Below are 19,892 nucleotides of genomic sequence, written 5' to 3'. Positions count from 1 at the left end.
GAAATATTTTCTAGCTCGTCCACAGTATTTTTTAGCTCATCCCTAATATTTTCTAACTCATCCCCAGTAATTTTAGCTCACTTCTAATATTTTGTTTTAGCTCATTCCCATAATTTTCTTGCTCATCCGTAATATATTTTTACTTATGCCCAATATTTTCTAGCTCACCCCTAATGTTTTCTAGCTCATTTCAAATCTTTTACACTATTTTCTAGCTCATTCCTTTTATTTACCAACTCATCTCTAATAATTTGAGGTCATCCCAAATATTTTCTAGGACATCCCCATTACTTAATAGCTCTACCCTAATAAGTTCCCACTCATCCCTAATATTTCCTAGCTTATTAGGAATATTTTTTAGGTCATCCCAAGTATTTTCTAGCTCTACCCTAATAATTTCCAGCTCATTCCTAATATTTTTTTTAGCTCATTCTGAATATATTCTAGGCCATTCCCTGTATTTTTCTTGCTGTACCCTTATTAATTCCAGTTCATCCCTAATACTATTGAGCTCATCCCAAATATTTTCTAGGCCAACCCCTGTATTTTCTAGCTCCACCCTAACAGTTAACAACTCATCCTTAATATTGTTTAGCTGACCCAAATATTGTTTAGGTCACCCAGAGTATTTTCTAACTCATTCCTATTATTTACCAACTCATCCCTAATAATTTCCAGTCCATCCCTAATACTTTTGAGTTCATCCCAAATATTTTCTAGTACATCCCCATTACTTAATAGCTCTACCCTAATAAGTTCCCACTCATCCCTAATATTTCCTGGCTTATAAGGAATATTTTTTAGGTCATCCCAAGTATTTCCTAGCTCTACCCTAATAATTTCCAGCTTATCCCTCTTATTTTCAAGCTCATCTAAAAAATTCTCAAGGTCATCCCCAGTATTGAATAGCTCTACCCTAATAATTTCCAGCTCATCCCTAATATTTTTTAGCTCATCCAGAATATTCTTAGGCCTTCCGCTGTATTTTCTATCTTTAACCAAATAATTTGCAACTCATCCCTTATATTTTTTAGCTCTTCCTGAATATTTTTTAGGTCATCCCCAGTATTTTCAAGGTCTACCCTGATAATTTCCTGCGCATCCCGAATATTTTCTAGCTCATTCCAAGTATTTTCTAACTTTACCCTAATAATTTCCAGCTCTACCCTAATATTTTTTTTAGCTCAACCCAAATACTTTGTCGGTCATCCCCAGTATTTTTTAGCTCTAAAATAATGATTTTCAGCTCATCCCTAATACTTTTGAGCTCATCCCGAATATTTTCTTAGGTTATCCCAAGTATTTCCTAGCTCTACCCTAATAATTTCCAGCTCATCCCGAATATTTTGGAGCTCATTCTAAATATTTTCTAGATTATCTCAGATATTTTCTTTCTGTACTCTTATCATTTCCAACACATTCCTAATATTTTTGAGCTAATCCAAAATATTATTTTAGAGCTCATGCCGAATAATTTCTAGGCCATACCCTGTATTTTTCTAGCTCTACCCTAATTAATTCCAGCTCATCCCTAATATTTTTTTTAGCTCATCCCAAATATTTTCTAGGCCAACCCCTGTATTTTCTCGCTTTACCCTAATAGTTTACAACTCATCCCTAATATTTTTGAGCTGACCCAAATATTGTTTAGGTCATCCAGAGTATTTTCTAGCTGTAATCTAATATTTTCCAGCTCATCCATAATATTTTTGAGATGATCCTGAATAGTTCCTAGGTCATCCTGTGTTTGTTTTTTAGCTCGACCATAAAAATGTTGAGCTCATCCTTATTATTTCCCAGCTCATCCCAAATATTTTTAGGACATCCCCAGTATTTTCTAGCTCTACCCTAATAAATTCCAGCTCATTCTGAATATTTTTTAGGTTATCCCAGATATTTTCTAGCTCTACCCTTATAATCTCCAACTCATTCCTAATATTTTCGAGCTCATCCAAAATATTATTTTTGAGCTCATCCCGAATAAATTCTAGGTCATCCCCAGTATTTTCTAGCTCTACACTAATAATTTTCAGCTCATCCCTAATATTTTTGAGCTCATCCCGAATATTTTCTAGGTCATCCCCAGTATTTTTTAGCTCTACCCTAATAGTTTCCAGGTCATCCCTTATATTTTCAAGTTCATCTAAAAAATTATCTAGGTCATCCCCAGTATTGAATAGCTCTACCCTAATAATTTCCAGCTCATCCCTAATATTTTTAGCTCATCCAGAATATAAAAAAATTAGGCCTTCCGATGTATTTTCTAGCTCTAACCAAATAATTTCCAACCCATTCCTTATATTTTTTAGCTCATCCTGAATATTTTCTAGGTTATCCCAGATATTTTCTAGCTCTACCCTAATAGTTTCCAGGTCATCCCTTTTATTTTCAAGCTCGTCCCAAATATTTTCTAGGTCATCTCCAGTAATTTTTAGCTCTACTGTCATAATTTTCAGCTCATCCCTAATATTTTCCAGCTCATCCCGAATATTTTGTAGGATATTCCCATTACTTAATAGCTCTATCCTAATAATTTCCAGCTCATCCCTAATATTTTCGACCTGATCCCAAATATTTTTTAGGTCATCTCCAGTACTTTCAAGGTCTACCCTAATAATTTCAAGCTCATCCTTATTATTTTTAAGCTCATCCCAAATATTTTCTAGCTCAACCATTATTTTTTCTAGCTCATCCCCAGAATTTTCTAGCTCAACCCTATTATTTTTTAGCTAATCCCCTATATATTTTAGCTCAACCCTTATATTGTCTAACTCATCCCCAAGAATTTTTTTTAGCTCAAACTTAATATTTTTAGCTCATCTCCAGTATTTTCTAGCTCATCCCTTATATTTTCTAGCTCTTTCCCAGTATTTTGTATCTCGATCCCTAGTATTTCCTGGGTCATCCCCAGTATTTTTTATCTCTTCCCTAATATTTTTTAGCTCATCCTTTATATTTTTTACCACATCCCCAGTATTTTCTAGCTCATCCCCAGTATTTTCTAGCTCAACCACAATATTTTTTAGATCATCCCCACTATTTCATAGATCATTTCCAGCATTTTATAACTCAACCGTAATATTTTCTAGCTCATAAAAAATATTTCAGAGCTCATTCCCAGTATTTTCTAGCTTAACCCAAATATTTTTAAAAAAATAATCCCCACTATTTTATACCTCACGCCCAGCACTTTTTAGGTAATCCCCACTATTTTCCAGTCCATTCCAACTATTTTTTAGTTCACCGCTAGTATTTTCTAATTCATTCAATTTTCTAGCTCAGCCATATTTTTTAGATCATACCCACTATTTTCTAGATCATTTCCAGCATTTTATAGCTCAACCATAATATTTTCAAGCTCATCCCCAGTATTTTCTAGCTCAACCCAAATATTTTTTAAATAATCCAAACTATTTTCTAACTCACCCCCAGCACTTTCTAGGTCATTCCCAGTACTTTTTAGTTCATCCCCAGTATATTCTAGTTCATCCCCAGTATTTTCTAGTTCATCCCCAGTATTTTCAAGTTCATCATCAGTATTTTCTAAACCACTCCCAGTATTTATAGCTCAACCGAAATATTTTTTAGGTTATCCCTAATATTTTGTAGCTCATCCCTAATATTTTCAAGCTCTTCACTAATAATATATTATTTTTCAGCTCATCATTAATATTTTCTAGCTCGTCCCAAGTAATATTCCCTACCATTTTTCTCGCTCATTCCTATTATTTTGTAACTCATCCCCAATGTGTTTTAGCTCATCCCTTTTAATTTCTAGCTCATCCCTAGTAATTTTAGCTCATCCCGAGTATTTTCTAGCTCATCCTCAGTGTTCCCCTGTATTTTCTAGCTCATCCTCAGTGTTCCCCTGTATTTTCTAGCTCACCCTCAGTGTTCCCCTGTATTTTCTAGCTCATCCTCAGTGTTCCCCTGTATTTTCTAGCTCATCCTCAGTGTTCCCCTGTATTTTCTAGCTCATCCTCAGTGTTCCCCTGTATTTTCTAGCTCATCCTCAGTGTTCCGTATTTTCTAGCTCATCCTCAGTGTTCCCCTGTATTTTCTAGCTCATCCTCAGTGTTCCCCTGTATTTTCTAGCTCATCCTCAGTGTTCCCCTGTATTTTCTAGCTCATCCTCAGTGTTCCCCCTGTATTTTCTAGCTCGTCTCCAATATTTTGTAGATCCATCCCCAGTACTTTGTAATTCCAGCCCCAGTGTTCCCCAGGATTTTGTAGTCTCCATTTTTTTTCCAGACTTTTATTTCTCATTCCTAGTAATACATGTTTTGTTTTTTTATCTCACCCACAGTAGATTCTAGCTCATCCCCAGTATTTCCTATCTCGCCCCTAATATTTTCTAGCTCATCCCTAGTATTTCCTATCTCGCCCCTAATATTTTCAAGCTCATCCCCAGTATTTTATAGCTCACTCATAATATTTTCTAGTACATCACTCATATTTTTTTTTTTTTTAGCTCATCCGTAATATTTTCTAGAATCCCCAGTACATGTATTTTCTAGCTCCTTTCTTATATTTTTTTTTACCTCATCCCCAATATTTTTTAGCTCATCCCTAATATATTTCTAGCTTATCCCCAGTATTTTATAGCTCATGCCTTATATTTTTCAGCTCATTCCCAGTATTTTTAAAAACTCCATCCCCAATATTTTCTAGCTCATCCACTATATTTTCTAGCTCATGACTTATATTTTCTAGCTCATCCTCAGTATTTTTTAGCTCCATCCCCAGTATTTTCTGGCTCATCCCCAATATTTTTATTATTTCTCATTTCTAGATCATTCCCAGTATTTTCTAGCTGATCCACAAATTTGCCAGTATTTTTTAGCCCATCCTCACTATTTTCTGGCTTATCCCAAATATTCCACAGTATTTCCCCAGCTCATCCCTTATAATTTTTAGCTGATCAACAATATTTCAAAGATTTTTCTATTTGTATCTAATCCACAACATTGTTTATCTTATCCCCAATATTTTTAAATCCTTAATATTTCCTCGCTCATCCAAAATATTTTAATTTTTATTACATCAACATTTTCTAGCTTTCCCCCTGTATTTTCTACCTCATCACCAGTATTTTCTAGCTCATCCCTGAGGCCTATGTTTTCTAGCTCATCTCCAGTATTTTCCAGCTCCATCCCCAGTATTTTCTAGCTCTTGATCTCTAGTATTTCTTTAGCTCAACCCTAATATTGTCTAGCTCATCCCCATTTTTTTTTTTAGCTCATCCCCAGTATTTTTTTTAGCTCATTCCCTGTATTTTCTAACTCATTCCCAGTATTTTCTGTCTCATCTCCATTATTCTGTCCCCGTTGTTTTATGCACCCCGCATAATTTAGCAAAATTTGATCATTTTTTGCATAATTCCTGATTATTTTCCTTTATCATTATCACTCTTTGTTAAAATTAACAGAATCGCAAAATTTCACATTTTTGGGCTCAGTTTGCATAATTTAAGAATTTTTCTTGCATAAAACGACGGGGACAGATTATTCCACAGTATCTTCTAATTCGTGCCTAATATTTTCTACCTCATCCCTATTATTTCATGGCTTATTCGTAGTATTTTCTAGCATATTTTTTTATACCCTTTAATTTTTTTTTACCTCATCCGTAATATTTTCTAGCTCATCCCCAGTATTTTCTAGCTCATCCTTAACATTTTAAAGCTTATCCCTTATATTTTCGAACACATCCGCAGTATTTTCTAGCTCATCCCAATATTTTGTAGATCCTTCGCCAGTATTTTTTAGTTCCAACCCCAGTGTTCCGGGTATTTTGTAGCTCATCCCCAATATCTTCCAGACTTTTTTTAAAATCTCACCCCTAATTTTCCCCGGTACTTTCTGGCTCATCCTGAATATTCCCCACTATTTTATCTACAGCCCTAGTATTTCCCAGTTCATCCCGAATATTCCCCACTATTTTCTAGTTCCATCCCCAGTATTTTCTACCTTCATGCCCAGTATTTTTTAAACTCGTCCTCAATATTCCCCAGTATTTTCTAGCTCATGCCCAATAGTTTCAAGCTCATCCCCAGTATTTTCTAGCTAGCTCATTTTCTAACCAATTCCGAATTTTTTCTAGCTCATCCCCAGTATTTTAATTCTAGCTTATCCATACTATTTTCATATTTTCTAAATCATCCACAGTATTTTTTTTAGCCCATCCCTAATATTTTCTAAACTCATCCCCAGTTTTTTCTAGCTCATCCATAATATATTTTTAGCTCATCCCAGGTATTCTGTACATGTACATGAGAGGCGAACACCGTAACCTCTTGACCTGTGTGGTGTATGTACGCCTACGCCCACACAAACATGGCTGCACACCGTGCAGAAATCTGGGGAGATGAGGACGGAACGATCAGAGACAACGAGGGAACCTGCTGCCGGTCGCTCATCTAGACCTACATCTTTTTTCCCCACACATTTTTTTCACTATTATTCATGACGGCTGTATTGTTTTCAGTAGATCTATTATCAATTTTCATTGATTAGCACAACTTACAAAAAAATATTGAGTCAGAGATTCGCTGTCTACAAAGTCCACTTCCAATGCTATTCTTATCCAAGAAAATGGCACAATTTGATAACATACATTTTTTTTTAATATCCAGAAAATAATAACGTAAAATTATTTTGTACTGAAAGTCGAAGCAGAGGCTTATAAACTCTGTTCTCTACTAGTAAGTTTGTGCAAAAGAGATTTTAGAAAAAAACCCTGTTGGATCTAGATTTAATAAAAGTAAAGGAAGAGGCTAGCCGTACTTAATGACGGCTAGACTGGCAGTCTAGCCGTACTTAAGTACGGCTAGACTCACAGTCTAGCCGTACTTATTCTTAATATGATGGCTAGACTGACCATTTACAAAAAATAGGCCTACTGAATTGTAAATATACATTTTTAGTGTGCAGTACCTAAAGTATTTGTATTTGAGACGAAACCAGGTGCCTTAATGACAGTGCATGTATTTTAAACCTCCTGTTTTCTAATGTTAATAGGGCCTAAGATAAGTACGGCTAGACTGGCAGTCTAGCCGTACTTAAGTACGGGTAGACTCACAGGCTAGCCGTACTTATTCTTAATATGATGGCTAGACTGACCATTTACAAAAAATAGGCCTACTGAATTGTAAATATACATTTTTAGTGTGCAGTACCTAAAGTATTTGTATTTGAGACGAAACCAGGTGCCTTAATGACAGTGCATGTATTTTAAACCTCCTGTTTTCTAATGTTAATAGGGCCTAAGATAAGTACGGCTAGACTGGTAGTCTAGCCGTACTTAAGTACGGCTAGCCACTTCGAAAAGTAAAAGTGATTGTTATGATAAATTTTGTTAGTATGAACTCTGGAAAATATACATGTAGTTAGATGCTGAATCTAAAATTAACTAGAACTGTACAATTCAAATTTTATTTAAATTCCAAAGCCCAAGGCATAGCAATAAGTTAGATCTAGCAGCATGTAGGCTCTCTGGCTGCTTCTAGCATACTACTACTGATTCTAGACAGGGAATCTAGATTTAGCTATCATCTGCACTATTCAAAAGCCAAATATATGGTAAAATAAAAACAAAACTGTCTATTCTGCTGTCAGTCTGGGCATCACAAATGCCACAGCCGCACGCATTAATTAACAGTTGACCATTTCTGTGTTGAAAAAATGTTGGATCTAGATCTAGATTTATAAAAGTAAAAATGATTGTTACGATAAATTTTGTTAGTATGAATCTAAAATTAACTAGAACTCATGTGTAATTCAAATTTTATTTTAATTCCAAAGCCCAAAGGCATAGCAAGTTAGATCTAGCAGATATAGGCTCTCTGGCTGCTTCTAGCATATTACTACTGATTCTAGACAGGGAATCTCTAATTAGCTATCATCTGCACTATTCAAAAGCCAAGTATATTATGGTAAAATAAAAACAAAACTGTCAATTCTTTTATCAGTCAGGGCATCACAAATGCCACAGCTCCACGCATTAATAGTCGACCATTTTTGTGTCAAAAAAAATGTTGCATCTAGATTAGATTTAATAAAAGTAAAAGTGATTTTTATGATAAAGCTACAGAGCTCCCTTCCTCCTCCCTCCACAACACAGGTGTCTCTCATGAAAAAGTTTGGCACAAACTATCCACTATCATTTAACCCACAGGACAATCACAATTATTTATCCCCCCAAAAAAGACACAACAGTGATTTTTTTGCATAAAAACTTTATTTACACGTAATTATGAACAAGGTCGTGAAATTTGTTTTATGGGAATGTCACAAAAACAGTTTGAGCATAAAGAAAGTTAAATTTTTACTGTCACTTTGACGCTGAAGAAATCTGAAAACATTCTCCTTTTTTCCCCGTAAACTTCAAAGGCAAAATACAATACACAATGCAATAGTTATTTCTTTAAAAGATAAACATATGATTGTGTATTTATGCCATTGAAACCCAAATTTACACCCTAACTCAACCAAAATATAAGAACATTTCTTTTAAACTTTCAGAACCAAAATCGAATCAGTATGCCAAAATAAGTTTCAGTCAATTCAGCCAGATAGTTGAGATCAACATGACTTGCAATACTTGCATTATCATCTTAAAACAGGAACACCTCTATAACCGACCATGTCATATAGACAAAGTAACATATTGATACAAACATACTACTTTGCATAATTCTTATTAACATTGTAATGTCTGGAATGTGTGGGTCAGAATGAAGCATATTATTATGTTTGGAATGAATTTACAGTCATGAGGGTGAACGGAACAGGAACAATGAGGAATGTGGCACCATCGATATTACTACAAGTTATGCTCTTTGTTAAGTATCAGGTGATCAAAATCTATGAGCTTCACGGCATCATTCTGAGTTGTACCTGAACAAATTATGTCAGACGAAAAGAATGCCTTGAAAGTAAAAAAAACAAGATCAAAGCTTATTTTTAAAAAACAAGTCCACTTTCTAAAATACTCAACTTTTCATAGAGTTTTTTCTTTAAAAGATAAAAATACATTATTGCGTAAAAAAATTTATGCCATCGTAACCCAAAGTGACTTACAGGGATCAATAAAATGTATAGTAGGTAATTCATTTAATTATTTCATTTTTATTCTTTGTCTAGATAACCGCCAAGTCAAACAAACCGATCTGACACCATTGCTCCACGGTAACACCTGAGGACACCTCAAGGTGCACAGTTTGAAACAACAATTTCCCCCCCCCGAGTCCTCTAGTTCTAGCATTAGTGAGGCCTGCTGACAAAATGAGATACTTCTCGCAATCCGCAAATGGAGATATTGGCCAAAAATAGACATTAGGGTCAAATTTGTAGTTTTTCTATTGATGTCATATTCTTTAACAAGTTCTATAACCTGTCTTTTATTATTTCATACTTACAAATTGCTAAAATTTCACCCGTAAGAGTGATGTATATATTTCCTAAAGGCTTGAATCCGAGAGGCAACTCATTTTGTCAGCATACTTCACATTTTTTTTCCTGAACAAAAACAAGACGGTCGAGCGAGGTCAGATATCGTACTTCATTCTCTCGTTGACGACCGCCCCGATGATCCACAGTAAGACGATGACCGTGCAGTAGACGCCCCCGGCCGCCGTGCCCTTAGCGTACGCTCCGTACTGCGAGGCTTTCATGTAGTTGCAGCGGGCGTAGTAGATCTTGGATTGCTCTGGGAAAGGTGGGGGGTGGGGGGGGGGGATTCACACAAATAAATAAATGGGGGGTAGTTCAAACTAAAGGTTAGAAACTCTTTGCATTGTTTATTCTTACATGTATAGGATTACATATATATATGTAACACAGGAATTCACATAAATAAATGGTAGTTCAAATAAAAAGTTAGCAACTCCTTGCATTGTTATAGTTATATTTGATTATATTATATAAACAATTATGCAACATATCCATTCTTCCAATTTTGAGAAAAGTAAAGATTTCTATTCTTCATTTATCTACTGCATAGACTCCAGCAACTCTACTTTGAGAGTAAAAATGTAAAGTAACGCTTAGCTGACATATTTATAGTATGAGGATGAAGAAATAATATATTGCTGAATTCTCATCATCTAAATAGATAAGATTCCCACACATTTTAACAAAAAACCCTGCTTTTTTCATATTAAATTCTTCTTCTTCTTCTTCTTCTTCTTTTTTTTTTTTATACAAAAGACAAACATTGATCAAATAATTGATCAAATAATACTGATTTCTGAATAATATACAGTAGTCTCCGCCTAAGATCCCGGTGCTCGAGAGCAAGGAAATGCGGGATCTTAGGCGAACCGGGATCTTAACAGATGAACCCAGGGAAGAATCTATGGCGACTCATGCTAAGGCTCACAATCGGTAAAATGGTCTCCCTCCACTCTACAATGAACTGGCGTGCCCCCTTGATGGGTTTATGGCATATGGCGAGCGAAGAGTGGTTAACTTTGATGACCTATCGCAGTGCATAGGGGCATGAGGCGAGCCTTTTTCACTTATTATCCTATCATGAGTCTCAAGATCTACGCTTTTCCAGATACCCCCCCCCTTTACCTGTCATAAATTTACAGCTTTTTCTTCTCTGACTGAGCCCCCCCCCCCCCCCCCCCAAACCGCCTTTGTCGTTACACACCATTACGTTGTGAACACACCAATTAAAATTCAGTCTGTCTCGCAAATTCGGGAGTAGAGACAGGTGCTAATGGTCGAGGAAGAGTTCACAGTTCAATGTGATCCCGCCTGGAGCGAAGGTGTAGGCCCTACCCACCCAGCGAGTGATGTAAGTTTAGGGGGATAGCTCAGGTGTGAGAGCGATGTTCAGGGAAAACAAACGTGTCGGTCAGTTCACACCCCGGTGTGATCCCGTCTGGTGCAAACATTGTATCGCTTCATCGAGTTTTACAACGTGTATGTGATCACATTCCTGATAGTCGCTGATCTTTGACGCGACTGACATTTTATATTGATCTCAACTTTTCACTCTTGGTTGATCGGCTGTCCTGCCCGCGTTTTTGTTCCGCAAATTATGATCTGAAATGCGGGATCTTAGCCGAATGTTGACCTTCATAGTGAATCAGAGCGGGATCTTATGGGTGACTTTTGTATAGCAAAAATTTTGTTTTCTTAAAACAGCGGGATCTTAAGCGAACCGGGATCGTAAGCGGTGGGATCTTAGGCGGAGACTACTGTAATTTGATTAATCATACCAGTACTTCTACCGCTGTCATTTTGATAACTGCACCAGTAAGTCAAATACAGTCGCACCTGCCCTAACGGCCACCTGTCCAAGACAATGACCTGTACACACCACCACTTCGCATTTCCCTCCTGGCATTTTTGAATATACATGTACGGTGGCCTAGTGGTTAGGCTCTCGGACTCGCAACCGTAAGGTCGTGGGTTCGAATCCCGTCAGGGGCCCGACGTTGTGTCCTTGGGAAAGGCACTTTACACAAATTTTCCTCACTTCACTCAGGTGGGAATGGGTACCCAGCTATAGACAGCGAAAGATCTTGTCAGTTTGTTAGTGTTTGAGCGCTTAATCAGCTGCTTGCACTGTATGTTTCCCGGGAAGCTGAGAATGTTTCGGAGTGTTCTATGGTCTGCTGGGGTAATAATATAGTGTAAAGCACATAGAGCCTGCTGTTGAGCGGGGATATGCGCTATACAAATGCTATCTATTATTATTACTGTACTAATGGCATTGTCTGAGTCAAACTTCCACCTGTCTGAGACAACCACTTTTCCCCTCGACAATGGGCGGCTGTTTTGAGTTGTTTGTACAACAATTTAATTCCCTTACTATTTACTGTCTGGATACTTGTTGGAATTCTTTTTTTTTCTTCTCAACTTTAAAACCATACTACAATATCGCTTGGCTTTCAATTCAACAAAGAGGGATGATTGTTAAACGTACAAAACACAGAATCAGATTCATAATAACTTTAAATAAACAGGAAAGGGTAAAAAATGATATAATGTTATCTCGAATGCAAACAATGTTATATAATTCGATGAAAGAACTTCAATGGCTTACAGAGGATATGTCGTGTTATATCGAGAAAGGTCGGCCACTTTAGTCATATTTGATTTTAAAAAACCTTCACTTTCGGCGGTTCTTTAACTCTTTGAGCTGTGACCTCCGGAGGTTACCGTGCCCCTCTGCCTGAGCTCCTGAGCGATATATTACAAACATTCATACGATCGTCAGAACCACATTCCATATCCCACTCAGGGTAGTCCTCGTCATTACCAGCATCCAATTCAGAAGGATCTTCTTTTTAGTTTTAGTAAGAGTTTTACAGCACTTGCAAGACAATAAGGTCATATAAGTGCAGAAGATTAGAGGTGTTACAAGAGAGAAACAAACAAAAAAAGTTTTAGTTTTAGTAAGAGTTTTACGGCACTTGCAACACAATAAGGTTATATAAGTGCCGAAGATTAGAAGTGTTTCAAGAGAGTAAAAAAACACAAAAGAGAAGGAGGGGAGATATAGAAGATTTTTTATTGGAATGAAGGAGCAAACCACACCAGAGCACCCGCCAACCACCCACTAATTTAAAAAAAAATAATTTTGTTTCCGCACCACCGGTGTACCGGGGGCTAGGGCTCAAAGGGTTGAAGAGGAAAAGTCTGTGAAACTTGTGCAAACATGCCACGAAACACCGCAAAGAAAAGCCACCTACCAGCGAGAAGAACGGCGAAGACCCCAAAGATGGGGTTGATGAAGATGGAGAGGAAGGCGATGGGCCAGTTGTCCGGGGGTCGTCGCCAGGGGTCGGGCTGTTTGGCCACTATGGGCAGGACGTAGGACATGCCAGACATGGTGTAGGTGGAGTACAGACTGCGGCGACTGCCGTACAGCAGCGACCTGGGGGGCACAACACAATTTTGTTACATATATATATAATATATATATATATAGTATAGAGAGAATTTGTGGGGTACAAGAGGAGAGAGAATACAATAATCAAAATTGTCTGGGGGGATTTTTTGGGGAGGGGGGGTAAGTGTTTTATGCGCTTGCAACTGCATTAGGTCAAATGAGCGCACGAGACACATTTAACATTTTCAGTAGGTAGGAAATTTTGAATTTAGCCTCGGTGGCGGCCGAAGCCTACTCTTATAGATTTAAGACCACAAAGGGATCTTTAATGTGCGCAACTTGCACACGGGACCTCCGAGATTCTTCGCTCTTGTCCGAGAAGGCTAGGTGTAGATCTTTCCTACCAGAAGATCAGGGGTGTGGCTGAAAGGCAGCAGTAAGAAAGAGTCAGGAGCACAGAGGAGAGGATAAAGGAGGCGAGGGGGTGGGGCAGAACGAGGAGACAAAAGCAGACGATATGGTGTAGGTGGAGTACACACTGCGGCGACTGCCATACAGCAGCCACCTGGGGGAGGGGGGGTTGGAAAGAACACAGTTTTGTCTCATATATATGTCACGAGGCAGTGGAACAATAATAATAATAATAATGATAAATGACATTTATACAGCGCTCAACCCGATTAAAGTACACAGGCTCTGAGCGCTTTACAATTCAGTACAACATACAACAGTAACATAAATCGGGATGTGACTAAAAGAAAAACACTCCAAATATTCATCTTATTAATCTAAAAACAGAAATGACTTCAGCTGACTTTGAATGAATCAAAACACTTGACCTCCCTTAAAGTACTAGGGAAAGCATTCCAGATCTTGGGGCCTTGGTATTCAAATGCCCTGTCACCCATTGTTTTAAGTTTCATAGATGGTAAAAAAAGAAATTTCTTTTTGTCAGATGATGACCTTAAACTGCGAGTTGGAAAGTACAGTCTCAGGCTCTCGTCAATTTTAGGGCATATGTAGTTATTGGTATCACCTTAATTAAAGGTCATTCATTTGTCTTGCCTTTGATGAAAAAAATATCCAAAAATCTTGAATAGAAGTTGACATATTCGCAATTGAAGGAGATGGATCGACTGGTTTCAGAAGTAAAATTAGTCAGAAAATGGCCACAAAAGATTAGTTATTTCCTTAGCTTAGGGGTCCGTGGTAACTGAAAATTAAAATTTTTGAGCCTTTAATCAACGTTGCTAAGAAAAATCCACTCAGAAATGATTTCTTTAATGAGCATGAAAGGTGCTGAGCCAAAAAACTAAAATTTGATAAAAATTAATAAACCTTCAGAAAAATGCAAGTCTCTTCACTTTGATTATTTTGACGAGAGCCAGATTCCACCCTGCTGCCTCACAAATGGATATTTTTTTCATCCAAAGCAAGACAAATGAAAAAACTTTAAAATGATACAATTACCTCCACATGCTCAATGATTGCCAAGCGTCTGATTCCACCACGCCGAGACACAACTATCTTTTTCTAGAAGGTAAAATACTGCATTTTGAAGTACCGTAAAAAAAAATTATGTGGAAAAGTCAGAATAGCGAGCAGCCAGTGTCCTCACCTGGAGCCTGTGAGGCTCTGCCCGCCCGCGATGCTGGACTTGGAGGCGTATCTCTTCATGCCTCCGCCCTCGCTCAAGTTGGAGACGCTGCCCGTCTGCGAGTCGCCATAGTAGTAGGCGGGGTACCCCGGGGTAGACATGGTGGCCACCTGGTGGGAGTGTCGCTGGCGCTTGGTGGTGTGGGATATGTGACGTCGATCTCAGCAGTTACCTGTCATGGCAGATAGAAGGCAAGGACGTTTTATTTTAGTTAAAATCATTTTACAGTACTTGCAACACAATAAGGTCATATAAGTGCCGAAGATTACAGGTGTTACAAGAAAGTAACAAACAGGGTTGGTGATTTTTAAAATTTAAATCAGATTTTTTAAAATTTAAATCGGATTTTTAAAAATTTATTTGATTTTTTTAAAAATGTCGACACAGTTTGGGATTTTCGGTGGCTAAAAGTATGTTCTTTTAGTGCAAAATGCATTGTCTTTATTTTAACTAATGATTAATTTAAGCAACTGCAATTTTAGAAAGCCTTAATCTGCTATATCAGTGAATTAAGGCTACAGACAAAAATTGAAGAAAATTTCAGTCTAAAAGGAAGGGGGGGGGGGGTAATTATGCATAGATAAACTTGCATTTTATTTTTATTACAGTGTGTGTGTGTGTGAGCACGCGCTTGTGTTTGTCTAAAAAGAACAAGAAAAAGAAAATGCTAATTTCAATTATGAAAAAAAAAGTAAATTGAATACTGTATTATTTTACAGTGAAAGAAGGGAAATCAGACTTTTAAGCATGATTATATTAGTCTACTAAACCTTATATCTGTTTTATGAAACCAAGGAAAGGAATTCTGAATGTTGAAATGTGTAAAAACCGAATAAAAATAATTTTTTTAAAAAGTGATTTAAATCACTGATTTTTATTTTTAAAAATCAAGTTGATTTAAATTTAAAAAATCAACTGATTTAAATCAACCCAACCCTGGTAACAAAGACAAAAAAAGAAGGAAGGGAGATAAAGACGATAGATGTTTGATAGGAAAGAAGAAGAAGAAGAAGCAAACCACACCAGAGCACCCGCCAACCCCTCAATGGGGGGAATGGAGGTGTGGTTTTAAAATGACATCAGTCATCAGTCATTGGTTTCATACAGGACAATAATATCATTAACTAAATTAGCCAGGCATGGAAACTGATCAGTCCAAAATTTACTCAACTTTTCGCGGGCTAAACAGACTTGGAAAAATTAATACACTCATTCAATTGTGGATTACTAAATATATATATAGTAGAATGACTCACCATTGAAAGGACACTTACGGAAAATGGCGGAGCAAATCAAAATTAGGGATTTCCGTAAATTTACGGCAAAATCCCATCCTTGTAAAGAAATATATATGTCGGCAAGCCGTACAAGTGTAGTAAGCTTAGAAAGCAAAATTTTACAGGAAAGTTTAAAAAAACAACCACAAACTGTTTCATTCTTTCAACAAATAGATCCTATATCATGCATTTTTTCTGGCTTTTTTCAACATAATTTATAATTTGAATTTCGACAAAATATTCCTCGAGCAAATGCAACCAATAACACAGATTTAGAAACTGCAATTTGAAAAAAATTTAATTAAATTTGGGCTCGGTACTTATAGATCTATATCTTAACAGCTCACCGATAAAGATATCTAGAAAACCATACAACTTGTAAACTTCAAGTATGGGTCTCCCCCAGTTTTTAAAATCTAAAATTGGAATGCGAGAGTCGTACCATCTTCTTCTCGTACCCTTGATAGAGCTCTGAGTGTATCTGACTGTAAGATGTTCATTTCACTTTTCGAATTAAGCCGAATTACGCCGGTCATCATTTTGTTTTGCCCGGAAGTTCTCTATACTCCTTCTTTCTCCCCCCCCTCCCCCCCCCTCTCTCTCTCTTTCTCACCGCCTGCAGACAAAATTGCACACTTTCAACACAAGAGCCAAGAGCGCTGGAACATGTGTTTACTGTATACTGGTATCACGGAGAACGCACACCGGGTAAGAATAGCTAAAGGAAGAGACTAGCCGTACTTAATGACGGCTAGACTGTCTAGCCGTACTTATTCTTAATATGATGGCTAGACTGACCATTTCCAAAAAATAGGCCTACTGAATTGTAAATATACATTTTTAGTGTGCAGTACCTCCTAAAGTATTTTTGTATTTGAGACGAAACCAGGCGCCTTACCTTAATGACAGTGCATGTATTTTAAACCTCCTGTTTTCTAATGTTAATAGGGCCTAAGATAAGTACGGCTAGACTGGCAGTCTAGCCGTACTTTTTTTTTCCTAGCCACTTCGATAGCTAAAAGGCTCGCCCTCTCACCCCCTCTCATCCCGGGTGAATATTAGAGAGGTGATCAATAAATAAACGCAGGCTGAGTGTTGTGTGATAAAACCGGCTCCTTCTTTCCGTCCTGGAATCTAAAAGTTCGTCCAACTAGAATCTAGGGCAATTGTTTACTTTCTCGCGTTTAATTCCCGCCTGCTTAGATCTAGACGATCTAGATCTAGATAAGACTCTATGCTTCCCCGACTGGATATATTCAAAACTTTGCGTTGGGATTAAGAATACACGTAAACCACGGAAATTTAATCATTTGTAGAGGTAGATCTAGAGTAATTGTACCGGTTCGGGCAGCACGTTTTTTTTTTGCTGTCGGGCACTGGAGTACAAAAAGATCGTTTAAAACTTTGTTTTCAAATCTAGCCCCAAAAGAGTGGCACACAAACCTAAAGCAACCTCCCTTACTTTCGTTGAAACAACAGTTACGGCGATATTTTGCTAAAAATAGTCCTTAAGACAGCTTTTTCTTCATCAACTGAGCAAAACAGCGTGAAGCTCTTTCCCCGGAAGAGTTAACATTGGTTGTGGATGAAGGAGCCTGTGACCTAGATTCTACGTTTTGGTAGACTCTGAAGGCTGGAGAGTTATTTGCATATGAGGCCCTGTCAAGGATGAAAGAGAATTTGCCGTTTAGTCTCGCCATTTTTGCCCAAAGGGGGGGTGCCCGGATTGTAACATAAAATCCGTAGTTTCTCATCCTTCGGGCACATAAGATAATATAGAGCCAATGGTTATATAACAAAGAATAAAGAATTTGTGCATAATTTAAATAATAGTAGAGCCAAATACAGCATATTAACTCAGTCAGACACCAGAGTAATAGAGTCAGATACCAGTGTGTAATACAGTCGGATATCAGTGTAGCCGAGTCAGATCCAGTGTAGTTGAGTGAGCCAGATGCCAGTGTAGTAGAGTCAGATACCACGTAGTAGAGTGGGTCAGATACATACTCATTAAAATAGCTATAAATGGTGAATACCACTTTAGACAAACTATCATTGTGTCCAAGTGTTGATAACAAACATTAAAAATCATGTTATTAAGCTTGCAAAGAAACAAATGTGATAATAATTGAAAATGACCGAAGGTCAAAATACTGCCCGAATCCATGAGAAAACCAAAAAAATGCGACTGAACTCATAAATAAATCGGGCGTCACTTTTGCACCCAGTAAGGGCCTCAAACATGAGAACAAGCTGAAACAGGTCATTCCTGGGGTCATCCAATCACATGACTTCCTGTAGCTGGTTTCGGTTTTTTTCTAGGGCAAGGCAGATAGGAGATATAAAGCTTTAACTCTTATCCTGCGTCTGTGCCCAGATGCGTATCTTATCAGCAACCGATTACGTCGGACTCGCCGTGCAGGCCGCCGGGGTCACTCAGTGTGTACTGTTGGTGTACAGCGCGCGCGCCGGGAAACGTGTGTTTTCGCCATGAATACCGCGGGAGTGTGTTAACTGATGATGAAAATAATGCTCTGTCCTTCATAGCATTCTATTTATAAAGTGTTACAAACACATGAATAACCCCCTTTCACAAGCTGATAAGACATTACGAGTAGTTACGCCCATTTGAATAACCTTTCTGGACGCTCTTGTTGTTATGAATGACCTGAGGTTCGAAAAGGGATAATTTAGGTCAATTTCCGAATGTTTTACACTCAAATTGTTCTTTGTACCTGCACAAGGGTATTCAAAACTATCAAACAGGCTCATTTTTTATCAGGTAGTATTATTTCATACAAAATCAAGCTCATTTGAAATATTTTGTATAGAAAAAATGGAAGTCTTGTTTCCTGACTATCCTTTCGAGCTCCTCATGTCTAAGTGGGTCAATTTCTTCTATAATTTCATTGGATGAAAATCTAGAGCTATCAACTTGGCATGTTTTGAATGAGACGTATGCCTCCATTACGAACCAACACAGGTGGTTCTAGAAGAAGGCCACAAACGCACACAAACTCAAGCAGACTGACGCACACACACTTAACCTGCGTGAATGGGGATCCGACTCGGGACCCGAATGACACGTAAGAGGATGCGCGCTGCACGTGCGCTGAGCCAGGAGCTATACTGACTCGGGACCAGAACGCAGGCGAGGTGCCGAAATAGGCTTATCGGGCTACATAAACCCGGCTCCCGCAGGATGAGGGTTAAAGTCGACATGCCTGTTTTCGTCCTTATTTTGACCGAACCGGTAATATTACTCTAAATCTAAGTCTTGTAACATACTGGCTTTAGTCTAAAGTTTAGACATTCTGTACAGATTTTGATGGCCATTGTGCCATTGACATTCAAAGAGTTCAGAGTGGTCCCTCGTTACGGAAGTCCTCCCCGGGAATTAAACGCGAGAAAGTAAACAATTACCGAATCTAGATCTAGATTCTGGACCCGAACATTGTTCTCTAACACACATAGGTCTACAATGTTGATTTTTAGACCTCACAAAAAGCAATAAAGTCTAGATCTAGATCTAAAATATAGATTCTACAATTGTATTTCATTCTTTAAAAAAAAATAAAAAAATCTAGATCTAGAAATCTAATGGACGATAATATAGCCGTCCACTCGATTGAAAAGAAAAGAGGGGCAGATTTCTCCGTCCCCCGGGTGCCTCGGGCAGTATCCGCCTCGCTACACCAGTGGGCACAAGGCCGGAGGAGAAGCTGAGAACAGATAAATCTACTACACTTTGATCTTAGCCAAAAGGCATTGTATTTCATTCTACAAAGTCGAGACAGACTTTTCAACCCAAAACTTACGATGTAAACATTCGAACTCCTGGCTGCTTGCAGTTCCTTGTCGGAAGTAGGAAGTGCTTTCTTACCTTTGTCTCTGCGCATGCGTCACAGGTGATAACAACAGGTAAGCCAGAGGTTAAAATATTAACGGATATACTTGGCGTTTGGGCTCGAAACGAAACAAGAAATAAAATCGAAGAGAAGTTCTGTTTTCAGAGAGAGAGATAGAGAGAGACAGAGAGAGAGAGACAGAGAGAGAGAGAGACAGAGAGAGAGAGACAGAGAGAGAGAGAGGGATAGAGAGAGAGAGGG

At 37.9% G+C, this 19,892-nt stretch overlaps 1 protein-coding gene across 1 annotated transcript; it reads right to left on the bottom strand.

Moving 5' to 3' along the window:
• Nucleotides 1–8,219: 8,219 nt before the first annotated feature.
• Nucleotides 8,220–19,685, bottom strand: LOC101860145. Its single transcript, XM_005112902.3, has 4 exons — nucleotides 19,602–19,685; nucleotides 14,468–14,678; nucleotides 12,710–12,894; nucleotides 8,220–9,708 (listed from the first exon to the last, which is right to left on the bottom strand). The coding sequence occupies exons 2-4, from the start codon at nucleotides 14,605–14,607 to the stop codon at nucleotides 9,548–9,550; spliced, it is 486 nt and encodes a 161-aa protein (XP_005112959.1). The 5' UTR covers nucleotides 14,608–14,678; nucleotides 19,602–19,685; the 3' UTR covers nucleotides 8,220–9,547.
• Between the last annotated feature and the right edge of the window lie 207 nt (nucleotides 19,686–19,892).

This window comes from Aplysia californica, unplaced genomic scaffold (genome assembly GCF_000002075.1).
Source record: "Aplysia californica isolate F4 #8 unplaced genomic scaffold, AplCal3.0 scaffold01477, whole genome shotgun sequence".
Classification (NCBI taxonomy): Eukaryota; Metazoa; Mollusca; class Gastropoda; order Aplysiida; family Aplysiidae; genus Aplysia; species Aplysia californica.
The sequence above is the reverse complement of the archived record's forward strand: the minus strand, read 5'-3'. Positions and strand labels throughout refer to the sequence as shown.

Excerpts from the sequence above, each read along its gene's own strand:
- LOC101860145 (XM_005112902.3), bottom strand. The coding sequence starts at position 14,607 with ATGTCTACCCCGGGGTACCCCGCCTACTACTATGGCGACTCGCAGACG. Across the intron at positions 12,895-14,467 it reads CAGAGCCTCACAGGCTCCAG|GTCGCTGCTGTACGGCAGTC; the intron begins GTGAGGACACTG and ends TGTGCCCCCCAG. Across the intron at positions 9,709-12,709 it reads CTTCGCCGTTCTTCTCGCTG|AGCAATCCAAGATCTACTAC; the intron begins GTAGGTGGCTTT and ends CACCTTTCCCAG.